General features: G+C 46.0%; 1 protein-coding gene across 2 annotated transcripts in view; it reads left to right on the top strand.

Moving 5' to 3' along the window:
* The window catches only part of LOC105499566 (sec1 family domain containing 2), a 486,957-nt gene extending 472,453 nt beyond the window's left edge, over nucleotides 1-14,504 (top strand). Inside the window, exons 9-10 of one of the 2 annotated variants that reach the window (XM_011772201.3) lie at nucleotides 1,301-1,420; nucleotides 13,082-14,504. In XM_011772201.3, the coding sequence (XP_011770503.2) occupies nucleotides 1,301-1,420; nucleotides 13,082-13,174 (213 nt within the window). In that variant the 3' untranslated portion in view covers nucleotides 13,175-14,504. The remainder of the gene's footprint in view (nucleotides 1-1,300; nucleotides 1,421-13,081) is intronic. The other variant, XM_011772202.3, reaches the window with a different exon arrangement.
* The last annotated feature ends 2,722 nt before the right edge of the window (nucleotides 14,505-17,226 follow it).

The following is a 17,226-nucleotide window of genomic DNA, read 5'->3' as shown; positions in this document are numbered from 1 at the left end:
ACCCTCTGCCTCCACCTACCTAAGGCTTTAACTATTATTTCCACAAACATTTATTAAGCACCTATTATGTACCAGAAATTGTACTAGGTAAGCTGGGAATAGCATAAACCAGGAGGATGAGGCTCTTGCTTCATGGAATTTATGTTCTAGTAGAGAAGATGGCCAACAAGTAAACAAATAACTAAACAAATAGAGTAACGACAAGCTGTTTTACATGCTTTGAAGGAAATAAACAGAGCCATGCAACAAAGAAGGGGGCACATTTATACTGAGATTAACAAGAAAGAAAGAAGTTGTCCCTCAGCCTTCTCTTGTTTTTAGTAGCTCCTGCTCCTTTAACTTTTCTTTCAACGAAATCTTTATCGAAAGAGACATAATAAGGAGTTGTGTTATACATTTTCCCAGTCAATGAGTTCACAGACCACTGGGACATCTGATAGCTAAGAAATCATCATCTCTCTAAGGGCTGTTTATCACACCTGCATAATGAAGGTAGTGACACAGGATTTTTCTCACCCACTTTGCCAACCAGGGACCTCCACAGCCAGCAATGCCCCACTCCCAGGCCTTGCTAGACCCCAGGCTTGCCACAGGAGATGCCCCACCTACTCGGCCCACTGGGCCATACATGGCTTGTGCAGTGGCTCAGCCTGTGGCTAGGCAGACATGCCCCAGCTCACCCATGTTATAGCTTGTACCTGCATTCAGCGGTTCCCGAGTTCTTGTCCCATGCCCAAGAAGAACAAGGTCACACTGACAATTGAAAAGTGAGGAGGGTGGAGAAGTATTTTATTGAGCAACAGAACAGCTCTCAGCAGAGAGGGGATGCAAGGGTGGTCCCCAACTGAAGTCAGGTGGTTTTGCTCTGTGTGTGGCTGTGTCCGGGGCTTTTATGGGCTCAGAATGGGAAGTGCATGCTGATTGGTTTGCAAGTATGCAAAAAAAGGCTAAAACAAAGTCACCACTGAAAGATAGACATGACAGTGTAAAAAACCAATTAGGGAAGGGTAGGTATATGTAAAATAGGGGAAGGGTAGGGATCAATCAGAGGAAAACACACCAAATAGGAAGACAGGTTCTCAATCCAATCCATGGATTTACCTGGGACTTGTAGCTAGGCTTTAAACTGTCATCAGGTTTCACCAGGGTCCCACCCCTATCTCCCTAGGATTTATCTGCCTCCTGCCACTATCAGTAGTAGTCTTGAGGTTTCTACAGAGGGACAATGAAGATGGCACCCAGCTGCATCGCACCTGCATCACTGCCATCCATCTGATATTGCTGGTGTTTTGTTTTGCAGGTGAGCCGCCCTCATCCTAGTGACTACCCTGTCCTGATCCTCTTTGTGGTAGGTGGGGTCACAGTCTCTGAAGTGAAAATGGTCAAAGATCTTGTGGCATCATTGAAACCAGGAACCCAGGTACTGAGTCTTCCATGATTTGAACAAGAGCTCAGAGGCAGGGGTGTGAAGGGTGGGTGAGGGCCCTCCACCCAGGGGTCCCAGTGCCCATCTCCTAGCCTGCCTGCCTATCACCCTCCTGGCTTTGTTTCTTCCCTCCTGCTGCCACCTGTGTCACAATGTCTTCCTGCAGCCAGAACCAGCCCTACATGCCCATACAGGAACAAACAAGTTCCTTTGTTCCCAGAGGTGCAGGACTGGGTCATTTTGATAAAGTCTATCATGACAGATTAAATGCTATGACACCAGGCAAATTAGCCCTAAATGGAAACTCTGTTGTTTGCAAAATAAACTGGGGTAGGGTGGAGTCCGGTGGGGTGAAGGGAGGGAGGAGAGCTCTTCTTTTGTAGCTCTGGGCTTCTGGGGCTAAGGTACTGTTATCCCTATTCCTGATTCCTTAGGGTCCTATATTCTCTGGTGTCCAATCAGTGTTGAATATCTCAGGAGTTTTCACTGCTCTCTAGGCTCCAGATAATGGAGGGATGACTCCAAGAACCACCTCCCAACTGTGGCAATTAGAGAGCAGAGTCAGAGGAGTGCGGGAAGGAGCATTGTCAGACAATGACTAGTGTTGTAGCTTTCTTCTCTATACCTCTTGCCAGGCCCCATCCCATCCCCTAAACAAGAAAAATGGCTCTGTGGCCCAGTAGTGAAGAACTTAGACCTTTCTATTTTATGGGCCCAAGTTCCAATCCTATCTCTGCCTTTGACTAAGCAGGTGATCTGGGAGGAAAAAGCCCTCAGTTTCCTCATTTAGGAAATGGGCCAAGGTGGCTGTGAATCTTAAATCAGAAGAGGCTTGAGAATATGCTTCTTAGCACTGTGCCTGGCTCAGAACTCTCAGTCAATGATGGCTGCAGTTATTCCCGGCCGTTTTTGAGCAGTCACCACACTGCTGTGCTGGAGGATTTGAGGCTCACAGAATGAGGCAGCAGGAGCCCAGGGAGAGAGGCTTCTGGAAGAGGAGAACCCCTGCCTCTGGAAGTTCTCCTGTGACTGGGGGTGCACAGCCTGTTAAATTGGTAAGATGTAAAACGCTTGCCTTAGTGTGTTCCCCAAAGCAGCCCCAAAGCCAGGGATGAGAGAGCAGGTAGTTTACTTGGCAGATGATCCCAAGAAGCAGAAGTGAAGAACTCAGAAAAAAAAAGACAGTGAAGAAGAAAAGCCACAAAACAACACACTGCCAAGCTGGGTATGCTCTGGGTGCGCGGTCCTCCAGAGGCCCCTGAGAAGCTGGTGTTACATGGCTCAGAATTGTCACGCCAGAGGTCAGAGAACCTGGGATGTCTTCCCTTCCACTCTCATCCCCCCAGGTTGAGACTTGACTCTGGGGGTGTTATCTTCCCAGTGCTTTGGGGTTACAGCTTTGTGCCACCTCCTACCTCCACCCACTACTGTACATATCCACACAGCCAGCTCCAGGAGCTGCATCCTTCCCTTTTGTGACATCCTACCTGTTGCTCCGGGCTCTTTCCACATCTCTACCCACCTCCACCATCTATACTGGGAAATGCAGATCTGGACTTCTCCCTGACTACTTCATATTTGCTGGTCTAGTCTCCCCAATCAAATATAAATTCCTTGAGGACAAAGGCTGGGGCTTTCCAGGCCTGAGCAAATGGCAGTGACTCAGTAACCCTTGTAGTTTGAGGGGTTTATTGACTCCAAGGGAACTGGCCTGGTAGGAGCAGTCTGTGTTGTTAGATTCGCTGAGCTACCAGGTTAAGTCAAGAAGGTCTGGTCCCTGCTGGTCTCCAGACACCCAACTGAGGAATGGGACCTGGATACCCAGAGAGCTGCAGCAGGCTCTTGAGCAGGGCAGTGACCAGTTTTTGACTATGATCATTCTTCTGTTACTATCACCTGTTATGGTCATAGCTGGTAAGATTTCTGATAAATTTGCAAATTCTGCTTCATTTAACACCCTCCTTGCCAGCAGTGATATGGTTCTGTTTAATGAATGATTGCCTTTTTGAGCAAGACATCTTTTTTTTTTTTTCATCAGAAACCACACTTCTTGCTGCCCCTCTAACATAGTGAACCAAATTCTTAGCTCTTCAGAACAGTGATGCATTGTAATAGCCTGAAAGACATGTTAATCCCTACTCTAAAAGGATAAAATGCAGACGTTTTCAAAGCCCTGTGACCTGAGTTTGACAGCAGAGCCCCAGAATCTACAGTGACTTTGCTGCAATCTGACGCTGTGCTCAGTCATCTGCAGAGAGAGCTTCTCAAAGAATTTTGAGCTTAAGGATCAACCTTGACTGCTACTTGTCCTTTGTGCAAAAAGCTCCTCTGAAGAGTTAGCAGGCCCTAGGAAGATTCCTCAGGCAGCAGGGGAAACAGAAGAGGCATTCTTTATCCTGAAGTCCTTCACTCCACATTTTTGAAGGAGGTGAATTACCTGGATGTTTGCAGAGTGACACCTGCTGTTGCAGGTCTCCCTTTCTTAGACCTTGACAGACACACAGCTGCCCTGGCCCTACAGCAAACTCTGCAGATATGAGACAGGACCAGCTTCCTGCTTTTTAGAGTGCAGCGGAAATCATGCCTTGCTGCCCTAGCAATACACGAAGTGGCATGCGTGCTAGTTCCAGTGTCTGCTCAGACTCTGACTTCTGTTCAAGAACACATGTGACCTAATTGAAGGGGATAGGTTCTACAGAATCTATATCCAATAGACCGTCTAAGACCTTTGGGCGAGCAAGGGAGTAACCCTCACTTGATCATTGATGTAAACAGCAATAATAGACATAGCTAGTGCTTCCATTCTGGCTTTACTATCCAGCCTTTACTTGACCATCTCCCAGGATGAGGATTTGTCACCTCCCACTGCAGCCTATTTGAGGCTTGGAGGGTATATTAGTCAGGGTTCTCTAGAGGGACAAAACTAATAGGATAAATGTAGATGTAAAGGGGAGTTTATTAAGGAGTATTGACTCACACAGTCAGAAGGTGAGGTCTCACAATAGGCCATCTGCAAGCTAAGGAGCAAGGAAGCCAGTCCAAGTCCAAAAGCTGAAGAACTTGGAGTCCAGTGTTCGAGGGCAGGAAGCATCCAGCATATGAGAAAGATGTAGGCTGGGAGGCTAAGCCAATCTAATCTTTCCATGTTCTTCTGCTTGTGTTTATTCTGGCTCCACTGGCAGCTGATTAGATTGTGGCCACCCAGATTGAGGGTGGGTCTGCCTTTCCCAGTCCAGTGACTCAAATGTTAATCTCCTTTGGCAACACCCTCACAAACACACCCAGGAACAATGCTTTGCATCCTTTAATCTAATCAAGTTGACACTCACTACTAACCACCACAGAGGGCTTCATTCTTGGTTCTAATATCTCCTCTAGATGAAGCCCAAATCTGCCTCTTTGGTACTGTCACTCATCAGTGCTGGTTCTAGCTCTTAAGCCACACAGAATTTAAAAGAAAATGAGGTTCATCCCTCTTCCACACGACGATTCTGCAGACATATGAAGATAGCTCCCATGTCCTCCACCAGGTCTTCTCTTCTCCAAACTGAATATCATCAGTTCCTGTAGCCACCCCCCTCTTACCCTGTGACATGGACTTGAATTCCCTGATGATGTGGCAGTTCTCCTCAACCCCAGTTTGTCTCCCTCTCTAGCACTTGATTGGAACCAAAAGCCAAACCTTGGTGTGGACTGATCAGCTCAGAGAAAATTGGGGTCATCTCCTCCTCCTCTCTACCATGGCCTACAACGCCCACATGATCTCACCCCTGCCTACATCTGGGGCTTCTTTTCCTACCATTCTTGTCCTTGCTTATGCCCCTCCAGCCTCAGGACTTTGCATTTTTCAACTATTATATTCTCAGCACCGCAGAGTCTGCCACTTATTGGATATTCATGAATGTTAATTGAATGTCCAATACTGAACATTAGAGACTCTACTTATGTCATTCCGACATAACAGAAAAGCAGCTTTTCTGGAAAAGACCACACAAACCACACCAACCTATTGACTGACACTGACATTATAGACAATTAAAACCACCTTGTCTTTTGTATCTATTGCTATTATTCCAAATCTTCCCTATTCTACTGCTGTGTGGGTGCTTTTTGGATCCACATGCAGGAACTTACAATCATTCCTATTAAGCTGGATTAACTAATGATTCAACAGGCGTTTATAGAGTATCTAAAAAGCAAAAAGATGATCTGCTCTGTGCCAGGCATTGTCCTTTATGCTAAGGACAGAACAGTGACCAAGCTAGACACATTCCTACTTTCATGGAACTTCCATTCTACTGGGTAGTAACTGACAATAAACTTGGAAGCGCCAGCTCGTGGCAAGTGGACAGCAGACATAGATAGGTGCTAGTGTAGAAAAAACCAGGAGGACGAGCTTCTTTTAGATAGCAAGACTCCCATGGAGAAGGCTTTGGATCTGAGATTTGAAAAGCATTCGGGGATCAGCTGTTCAAAGGAAATGAATAGAATCCATTCACAGCACCTCCAGAAATGAATTCTCTTTCACAAAAAGTGGCAAGAATAGCATGAAACATAGGAAACCAGAAACCACATGCCCACCTGCTAGCCTCTGAAGACTTCTCTGCTCTAAAAGGGACATGTTTTCTCCACTCTCCTGCCTGTGGTTGTTGGGAGATGTACTGATGAGTGAAAATGTGTGCATTGGAGAAGGTCCTCTTTCCTGTCTACTGAAAAGGGATCAAGAGGGCAACCTCCCCCATCCCAAACTGCCACAGACACCAAGTGGGAAATTCCAGGTTTCCCCTGCTCTGATCCGCATATGCCCGACACCAGCCTCTCTCCTCACTCACTCAATGCCTACTGTGGGACTCCACGGCCAGACAGCTCTGGCTGGCTGAACTTTGCAGCTGGATGGTAGCCGAGAGGCTAGCAGAAGCCTGTGATTGTAAGAAGAAAATAACAGGGAGGGAACCTCTGAGAAAATACAGGGAACGGCCAGCTCAGGAACAAGAGGAAGGCCAGTGGGCAAGATGACACCCATCCACTGCTTTTCATAGTGAGGCATGCCGCACCCACACTTTCCTGTAGTTCTGCATTTACAGAGTTCAATATTTTTTTTTCTTTTTTTTTTTGAGACGGTCTTGCCCTGTCGCCCAGGTTGGAGTGCAGTGGCACGATGTCGGCTCACAGCAACCTCCACCTCCTGGGTTCAAGTGATTCTCCTTCCTCAGCCTCCTGAGTAGCTGGGATTACAGGTGCCCACCACCACTTCCGGTTAATTTTTTGCATTTTTAGTAGAGACGGGGTTTTACCGTGTTGGCCAGGCTGGTCTTGAACTCCTACCTCAAGTGATCTGCCCGCCTTGCCCTCCCAAAGTGCTGGGATTACAGGCATGAGCCACCATGCCCAACCCAGAGTTGAATGTTTAGTGAAGACATAATAATTTTTTTAAAAAAATAGTAGACCCAGAAATATGCTCACACACAGTTTTGCACACAACTTAAGAGGTTCAAGGATCCCTAATCCTGGCTCCACAAACCTGCCTCCAGGTTATTCTAAAATTGATGGGAAGCCCCGGGGAGACAACAGCGAAAAGATCTGAATCTCATACTTCAGGTCTTCTGAGAGCCTTATAAGCACAGCACAGTGACTCTGTGGCAGTGGTAGTCAGGTCAGATGGTTCCCAAGTTTTTCAGTAAGGCTAATCCACTGTGTCACTGGCTTAATGATACAAGCCTTCTGGGTTTAGCACAGGTGTGTGAGTGTGTATGTGTGCATGTGCCTGTACAGCGTGAATACAATATATGCTCCAAAAGCTGCCTATCGAATGAATATGCATGTTGGTGCCTGTGCATATGTGGGTCACTTTGGGGAAGAATCTCCCAAATTTAAAAGAAAAGGGGACAAAAAATGTACTCCTTGCTCCTTTTGAGACTGAGTGTTAGAAATCAGGGGGATATGGAATGTAAATCCTGGACTTCCCTGCTTCCTGTGTGCTCAGCAGAAATAGAACAGGAAGATGCTGGCACCTACAAATTATAGCCATGGTCTGGAGCAGCAGAAAGCCCAGAGGACTGGGTCACTCCTAAGGGCTGGGCTGCCCATGTGGAGTTCAAGGCAGGCCTGAGAACAAAGACTGAACATCCCCCTTCTAGCTGGAGTAGAGAGCCAGTGCCGGCCGAAAGCTGCTGGAGGGACTTGGTTCCCTGGCTGATGTCCTCCACCCCGTCTCACAGTCAGCCGGTATATTTTTTTGATGTCAAGTATCTGCTTTGACACAGAGGCTTGTTGTTGATGAATGAGCAGGATCTTCAAACATTCCTTGATAGAACTGCCTGCAGTTAGCAACACGTGCTCACACCTAAGTCATAACTACCCTGCAGCTTGCAGTGTCGTTCAGGCTCTTCGAAAACAATTTTTTGTTTTCATTAAAAACCCTGTCTCTCATATTTGACTGTGAAATTTATTTTTAATCAGCAAAGATTCTCTCCCCACTGGCTGTTTTTGTGGGAGGTGTTCCAGTGGGTGGATGGTGCAGGGCAGATATGGTGGCTGGGCCAAGCTCTGAGCACTGCAGGGCGCTCTTGAGCATCCTGGACACCTCTGGCTTGAGAAGGAGGCTGGCCACTGCCGCCAGCCCACTTGGCTATTAGCAGGTGAAAGTGGGGTGGCTAGGAGTTGATGGTTCAGGGGTAAAGTCAGCTGACTCTTCAGCCCTGAATGACACTCAGGTCTGAGTTGAGAAGAAGTAACAAAAACTACCCCTGAAACAGGGGTAGAAACAGGAGGTGAGAGAGGGAGGGGAAGGAGAAGGAGGAGAAGAAGAGATGGCAGGGACCCTGAAAAGGGGAGAGGGAGAGGAAGCAGGGAAGACCAGGTTTAGGTTCTATGTACCTCTGATTTCTAATACTGAGAATCAAAAGAAGCATTTTAGAAAATGCAGAGAAAAGTGGCCATATGGTGGGCAAGGATTGAGCATCACCCATGGGAATTTTCTTCAGTGCCCTTGGCTGCCTGAGAAAAGACCAGTTCTCTGAAAGGAATTCTCTAGTGCTTAACTTGTCCACTATCACATGGTTGATGATCATGTTTAAAAACAATTAAATGTCATATCTGATCAGCTAATTTCAAACTCTTTTGACTATTTTCTTTTTCATTTTTGAGCATCTTTGTTCCTGTTTAGGGCCCACTTTTTAGAATTTTAGGGTGGTCTTAGCCAAATAATGTAGAAATGTTCTAGTAGAATGTGCTTTAAAAATTCTGAAAATGCTCAAAAGTAGCCAATACTGAAAGATGCCTAAGATGCAAACATACTCAAAGACCACCAACTCTTATATTTCATGCTCTATGTGAAATGTCAGCAGTATGATCCTGCTTGCTCTTCAAAATAGGAATTAGAGACAAGTAAGGTTTTCATCGAATGGAGAGGAAACACATTTACCTGGAACTGTCTGAGCATCTTCCACTAGAGCTGCCCTGAGCGAAAACTTCCCGCTGACCATGGCTACACTCCCTGCCTCCTTCACTGCTTTATGGTTTTTGTTCACTCAATCAGGCGCCAACTGACTCAAAGACCTGCTGTGTATCAGGCACTGTGCTAAGAAACAATGAAAAGACTCAGTTAAGTTGACAGGGAATACAGTGAGATACCAACAGCCAGGGGACACACTCAGGCTTTGGGGAGGGGTGGTCTGGGAAGGCTTTCTGGAGGGAGTGATGCCTGAACTGATTGCTGAAGGACAATGGAGGACGGGTCTTTGGCCAGAGTGGGGAGCTCCTCTCCCGGACCAAGAAGCATCCCCAAAGTGCCAGGTGCAAAACTGCGAGGAGTTAGGGAGGCTGGAATGTGGGACTGATTTGGGGGTGTGGAGGCAAGGGCCGGATGTGGAGTGCTGGCAGCGTTCAGGTTCTGAAGTCCTTTGATGCTCTCCTGGAGGGCTGGGCTTACCAGAGGGCAGTGAGGAAGCTGCAGGGATTTTAAGCCTGGTAGTAATACGATCAGATTCACACTTAGGGTCACTGGCTCTGGCAATTCCACTCCCCTGCATCCACCCCATGACTGCTGTGAGCTGGGTGGAAGGATGTAGCTGGGGATGCACATAATGAGGACAGTGATGGTGACAAAGCAGTCATGGCAGCTGCCATTCTGAGCCCCTCTGGAGCCTGTCATTGTGTCAGATATTTTAGAAGATGTTCACATTGATCCTCACATAATCATGTGGGGTGGGTATCATTCCCACTTTACAGATGAAGAAATTGAGGCTCCATGTGGTTAAGCAACTTCTCCAGGGTCATTCATCTGGCAAGTGGCCCAGCCAGGGTCCAACGCAGACTGGACCTTCCTAAACCTGTGCTCTTAACCACTGTGCTATCCCAAAGCCTCCTGGCCTCAGTCCTGCTGTCTCCCCTCCACGAAGGCCCCCTAACTTACTGCTTGAGAAACCCCTGTTTTCCATCTGTTTCTTTTCACCCCTCCACAGAGCAGACCCCAGACAGCCTCTGGCTGAGCCTTCACAAAGCTGTAGACTGATTACTGTTAAATACCTGCTTGTTCAGATGTGAGGACTGGCCTTACTGTTTCAGCTCAGTGCAGTAGCCAAATCCACGGTCTCTGTCAGCCATGGCTGGAAGCCCAGCACACTACCCGAGAGTGACAGATTCTTTGGGCTCAGTTATTGCTGCTCTGGAAGTCAACACTTTTAGCCTTATCACTCCAAGTTCCTCAAACGTGCCAAGAAGACTTAGCATCCATGGGGATGGAGATGTACCCTAGCCCTCAGGCCCACCCTCACCCCAGCCGGAGACGAATCCACCATCTTTGCTTTAGAATTAAAGACCCCAAGGGCTGGCAGTGTGCTAGAGACTGCCAAGTCACAGCAGGAGGGGAGGGCCCTTTGCATGAACGACTACTGGCCTCTACCTCCTTTGAAGAACCTACTTCCAAAGAGTGCGCAATGTTTGTCTTTATGTGTGCATTTAAAAAGATTTGTGAAGAAGGGCTTCTTTTTTTCTTTTTCTTTTTTTTTTGAGACGGAGTTTCACTCTGTTACCTAGGCTGGAGTGCAGTGGCACAATCTCGGCTCACTGCAACTTCCGCTTCTGGGGTTCAAGCAATTCTCCTGCCTCAGCCTACCAAGTAGCTAGGACTGCAGGCGTGCACCGCCACGCCCAGCTAATTTTTGTATTTTTAGTAGAGATGGTGTTTCACCATGTTGCCCAGGCTGGTCTTGAACTCCTGACCTCAGGTGTTCTGCCCAAATCGGCCTCCCAAAGTGCTGGGATTACAGGCGTGAGCCACCGCACCCAGCTTGAAAAAGAGCTTCTTAATTGTGGTCTGTGAATTCCTAGGAGTTCATTAACCACCGCTAAAACTATAACACAAAATCTTGTATGAATGTCTGTATATTTTTCTAGAAAGTTCTTAGCTTTCATAAGATTCAGAAGGAGATCTAGGACTGAATCACAAAACCACAATACAATAGCAGCTCACAGTTGCTGAGCACTTCCTGTGTTCCACATACATGATCTTACGTAATCCTTGCCATACTGCTTCAAGCTTGGCACTGTTATTTTCCTTCTGAGAGAGATGAGGTAAGCAAGGCTGTAAGTTGTGACTTTCTGGAGGGCTTCTGGCCAGTCAGTGTGGAGCTGGGATCTACTCAGGGTCTGCTGATGGCACTCGCCTGGAAGCCGCCAGGCTCAATTACCTACTGGGTTTGGTGAGGAAGACCTGAAATAAGTAGAGACCCTCTTGGGAGACACACATTCAAATGGTGTCTAAACCATGCATGCAGATGATAGAGAAGGCCAATCTTCACCCACTGTCCTCAAAGGCTCCTTGCATGATTTTCGAGGAAAATCATGAAACACAGATTTCAGTGAATTTGTTTCTGCCAAAAATATGACTTGGCTGACATTAACTATATATATATTTTTAAGATAATCCTCTTTCAAGAAGAAGTAACATAGATGCTTCCAAAAACTAAGTTTTTAAACAGAAAACTTTCTCATAAGGTTGTTGAAAAATTATTTCTTTAACAACAAGAAAATGCTTCCTTCTCTCTTCCTCTTCTACTTTTTCTCTTCATTGGAGTACAGACTTTTTGTGTTCCACCAATGAGCTCGTTGACATGGATTGGTTAATTCACTCATTTAATTATACCTGGGACAATGTGGGGAGTGGGAAAGGAGGATGGTAAAGTGTGCAGGCCCACTTGCACCACTCCAAAGGAGCGCAGCCAGGTAGTCATGCTGTGGGCCTTGGAATCCCCTTCCAAGGGATTGTGGGCTGTGGAATTCAGGCTCCCGGATAGCTTTCCTCATAGTCACCTATTCTTCTAGGGTGCATACAATACTGCTTGTGCAAAACCTAACCAGGCCCTTATAAAGCACATCATGCCCCCAGCCCAGACCCAGGGAACAGGCTCTCCCACTGTTGCAGAGACAAATCTATCCCGGAATAAAATCCAGACTGAGGGAAGCAGACAGGGTCACCATGAAAGAAGCCAGAGGAGCCCAAAGGTGCATGTGGAGTAAGGGAATAAAGGGTCCAGAGCCCTTGATGACAGGGAAGGGAGGCACGGGGGCACTGGGGCCAGGCTGTCTGCGCTAGGATCCTGACTCAGCCGCTGACTGTATGTGTGTCCTTGTACAAGTTCCTGAGCCTTTCTGTACTTTATTTTCTTCATCTACAAAGCAGGAATAATAAATGTACGTATTTCATAAGCTCAATATCAGGATCAAATGGATATTCAATGAGATAATCCTCAGAACCTGGCACATCATAAAAATTAACAAGTATTCGTTATCCTTATCATCACCATCATCATTGTTATGAGTTGAAATGTGTCCCCTTTAAAATATCTTACAGTCCTAACCTCCCCACTGGTACCTGTGAATATGACCTTACTTGGAAATAGGATCTTTGCAGATCATCAAGTTAAAATGGGGTCTTTAGTGTGGGCTCTAATCCAGTGTGACTGTGTGTATATAAGAAGGGGAAATTTGGACACAGCAACAGACATGCATAGGGAGAGACAATGTGAAGGCGCAGGGTAGCTAGGAGAAAGGCGTGGAACAGATTCCCTCGCAGCCCTTAGAAGGTGCCAACCCTGCCAACACCGTGATCTTGGACTTCTAGGTTCCAGAACTGTGAGACAGTAAGTTTCCATTGTTTAAGCCACCCAGTTTGTGGTACTAGGAAACTAACAATCACCATCATCACTAACAACATCCGCCTCCTGGATGTGCCTTCTCATGCTCCCTGGAGGAGCAAAGGCTCCCTGAAATGGGGAGAAACCTTGATATTGAGGTCAAATTACTGCATTACAAAGCGAGAGTATGATCCAGTCCAATTTAGCAGCAAGGCAGTGGCTGGTCTCTGCCTCTCAAATGTACCTAGTGCCAGTCTCAGCCATCCTGAGTGCCCCATTGGCTAAAGGTTCAGTAGACACAGCCCAGCTGTCCTACAGGCCATCTCTCCCAGACTGTGTCCCCCTCCTTCCAGGCAGGGCACTAGCGCCATTGAACTGGCTGCCTTCTACCTTTCCTTCATAGAACTTCACTTCATACCCTCCCCTAAAGACATTTGTTGCATTCTATTTCTCATCATCCAGTACCCTGAGATTGGCCCCCCTAATTCCCTGCGGTGTGTTTGCCCTCTCCCGTTGTTAGGTAATCGTGCTGTCCACTCGACTCCTGAAGGCATTTAATATTCCTGAGCTGTTATTTGCAACTGACCGACTGCATCCAGACCTTGGCTTCTGAGCATCCGCTAAGAAGATAAGACCTACTCATGCTGGAAATGCTGATACAATTTTCTGCCACCACTCCAAATACTCCTCCACAACCAACATCCCTGTCAGTAATTGCAAGCATGACAGAATTCTGCCTGAAGGGTCTTGATACCTTCGCAGTGAGGTACTTTGCTTGAATTGCTGTGATTCTTAAAAAAAAAAAAAGTTTTTCTTATTTTCCTGAAGGCGATAATCTGTCTTTTGGCTAGTCCAATTAGTGATTGTTTCCATTTATCCTTAACCCTCTGTGAGCTTCCTGATTCCACCTACAAGTTCATTAATTCTAAAGAGAAGCCTGTTGGCAAGTGTTGGTAGGTTACAACTCTTTTAATTTGAAGTTGCTCGAGAAGTTAGACATGCTTTAGAATTATGAGTGTGAGGAAAGTTTGATTTATATAAACTTAGGATTATATAACTGAGGAGAGAACATTGCAAATAGGGTCTGAGGCTTTGTTTCTCTCTTGCTCTGAAACATTTCTGAAAAGGCAAAGAAGGGAGGGGTAGTGTCTAGGGCAGTGCTGGTAGCCTGCGTGTGTTGTAAATCATCCTGCCATAACAAAGAACTGCATTGTTCTAGCTGGCCCACTGGGCAGGTCTGCCAGGCTACTTGGAACTGTAGTGGGAAGGTGGTTGATTGGAGGGTTATCTGCGTATAAAAGTTTTCCTCCCCTCCAAAGAAAGACCCCAATATAAGATATCTGGTCCCAGGGAGTCTAAATTGTAACAGCAACCCTTGTGGACTTTGTGGGTATGAGTTTTGATTGAAATATAAAGCTTTCTTTTCTATAAGCGTAAGTTTTCCATCTGACCATTAGCAGAAAAACCTAGACCCACCTAGTGAAATTTTGTAAGAACTCCAGGGCAAAAATGAACCACTTGCAACCCACATGTTTGTAGGTGTATGGTTAATGGAAGTTTCTGGCATCCATGTTGGTAATAAACAGATAAAACTGAAAAGGTTTTTATCGTGGATTAAACAGGTGAAGGAAATAACATGTAAACCAAAACACTCACATGTCTCTGATTTTAGTTCTTTACGAAACACTGTCATTTTTGAAAGAACCGTCAAGTTGGAGATTATTTTAAGATGTAACCAAAGCAGGGTTTTTGTAGACACAGACACTCTTTTTCTTGCCCAAGTATGTTTTCCACATAATATCAATTCTTTCATGAAATAGAGGAGACCTCAGGTGCCTTTTTCATTCTGCTAATCCTAAAGTATTGAATTTGAATAAGGAAGGAAATGGTAACCATCCATAAGAAATGTTAAAGCAGAGATGACTTTTCTAAAATAAAAAAATGAAAAGTAACCTGTTATGTGACTCAAATCTGTACTCCCTTCATTCATTCCTAAAGATTGACTGGGCACCTGCCATGTTCCAGGCACAGTGCTAGGTTCTGGGCCATGTGGTAAATGAACAAGATGTGTCCCTGACTCTGTGGCACTCAGAATGAGTAGCTGGCACTTTTCTGATGCTCAGGCCTGACATGAGCATCTACTGAAGATGAAGTTGTAAATCACATGTCTATATGCAAAGGAAACTTTCTGGAAATACATATATAATGGTTACTTCTGGGAACGAATATCGAATGGGAAGGCTAAGAGAAGGGAGAGTCTCACCCTCAGTATACTTTTGTATTTTTTTTTTTATAGCAAACGTGTATTTGTATATTACTTTTGTGGCTTTAATCAGCCATAGCAGAAAACTGTATTTTTACAAATTAATTTTTTATTTTAAAAAATATTCAACTTTGGGAGGTTGAGGCAGGTGGATCACCTGAAGTCGGTAGTCCTAGACCAGCCTGACCAACATGGAGAAACCCCGTCTCTACTTAAAAAATTACAAAATTAGCCGAGTGTGGTAGCGCATGCCTGTAATCCCAGGTAGGGAGGCTGAAGCAAGAGAATCGCTTGAACCTGGGAGGCACAGTTTGCAGTGAGCCGAGATCACACCACTGCACTCCGGCCTGGGCAACAAGAGTGAAACTCCATTTCAAAAAAAAAAAAAAAAAAATTCAAAAACTTCTAATCTGAAATGATAAAATGAGGAAGGTATTGATTACAAACGTTACTCAGCAGTTCTTATGTCTTGAAAATGCTCTCCATACTGTAATTAGTATGGTCAGGGGCAGTCTGTGAGTGGTGGGAGAAGTGTCAGAGTGTGGCTTATGGTCATCTTTTTCTTCTCCGGAGGCCGGCTTGAGGAGCTGAGCCAGGCAGGCGGTAGGTGGTGGGAGGCTTTGGAGGAAAGGTAAGCTGGAAGAATTTCTTGGTAACCAGAGTTTGAGTGAAGATGAAGCAGGAGGCACAGGACGTTCACTGCTCCTTGATTAAAAAGCAGGAACACGATAGACATTTGGTATAAATCCTGCAAAGGGCCTCCAACAAATAAGGAAAAAGAGGGGGGTTTGGGGGAAAGAGAATTGTCGCCATGGCAGAACCTCCCTGCTGCTGCTGGGCTCTTGGGCACACTTCTCAGCATGGGAGGGGCTGGAGGAGAAGCAAGTCACACCCTCCAACCCCAAAGGAGCAGCTGGCAGAAAAGGGCTCTGAAGGCTTCTCTGGGCCTAAGTCCCAGTTCTGCCACGCCAAACACTGTGGATCTCTCCAAGCCTCAATGTCTGCGTCTGTAAGAAATGGTAACTGTGGCACCTGCCTCATGGGGGCGGTTGCTGTGGAGCCATCCCTAACACAATGGCCAGCATGTGAATTTCAAGGAATGTGAGTTTTCACACTGAGGATGCCAAGGAAGTTACCTCTCAAAACAATAAAACATCAACAGGAGAATAATAGTAATGAAGAGGAAATTTGGAGGCACTCATGGGGTCTACAAGGAGGTGAGAAAGTGGAGGAGGAATAACAACTTGGTCCAGGATAGCGTAGCCCAGAGGTCAAGAGCCCAATCCGATGGCTGGATTCCAGTCCCACCTCTTCCACATCGTAGTCCACCTCTCCTGGTCTTCGCTGACCATGCAGTTGTATAACAATAGGACCTGCAACATTGGGTTGGGGAAGAATTAAAAGAGTGAATACGTGTAATGCATATTCATTCAGAGCACATAAGCATTTATCGGTAATAAATGTCTGATTATTGCTCATGCAAGGCCATATATCTCTGATAGAACTTTCTCCATCACTAATGCTAGCCGATTTCCCATTTCAACCTCTCCAAATGTATCCATTCTAAAGGAATCTAGCAGCTGTCAGCCACCTGAAGGTGACTTAAAAGGCTGACAGGAGTGGTAAGACTGGTTTCCCCTGTCTGGGGCCTGGGTCTGAGTGTTTATCACCTAAACAAGCACTTACAAATCCAAACCTTCTGCCAGCAACCTCACTGGCCACACTCCTTATAAACACAATTGATAGAAGTGTAAATACTTTGTAGCAATTGACTTCTGCCTTTGTAAACCCTCTTCTGGAGTCTACCTCAGAGCAGACATGGCAGGCACAGCCAAATGGTTGGAAGCACTCCAGGCTGCATCAGCCAAGAGTTGTCCCCAGTGGGCAGGGGCCTATGCAGATGGCTCTGTTTATGCCACCCCTCCATTACAATGGGATCCCAATAACAAAGAATTCCATCAAACTCCCCACAAGACCACTATTATTTATCTTACCCTGGTTACCAGAAACAGAATCTCAACAACAAATAATCCAGTATTACAAATGTCTGCTGTCCAGCCCAACAAACATCAAGAGACTCCATCTCTGTCTTAAAAGGAATTTAAAAAGACAAAACCAGATGATAGAAGGTTTGCAAACTATTTGAGAGGAAAGCTTGGAGGGTGGTGGCTGGGATCTTGCCACAGTCAGTAATAACCCTAATCCCGTTCTCATTGCAAATTCAGGAGAGCAATGAGGGTAGTAAGAACTTTCTGGAACCATCTCTCTTTAGACTTGAAAGGGAATATGTGCAACACCAGTTATCCTGGTTATTATAACCAGACAAGCTCTCTAATCCATCCTGGGCCACTTCCCAAGGGACCTGTCATGAGTTATCCACACAGACGACTGGACAGTGCTCA

The sequence above is a fragment of the Macaca nemestrina genome, chromosome 3 (assembly GCF_043159975.1).
Source record: "Macaca nemestrina isolate mMacNem1 chromosome 3, mMacNem.hap1, whole genome shotgun sequence".
Lineage (NCBI taxonomy): Eukaryota > Metazoa > Chordata > Mammalia > Primates > Cercopithecidae > Macaca > Macaca nemestrina.
This window is presented reverse-complemented; position numbering and strand designations above follow the sequence as displayed.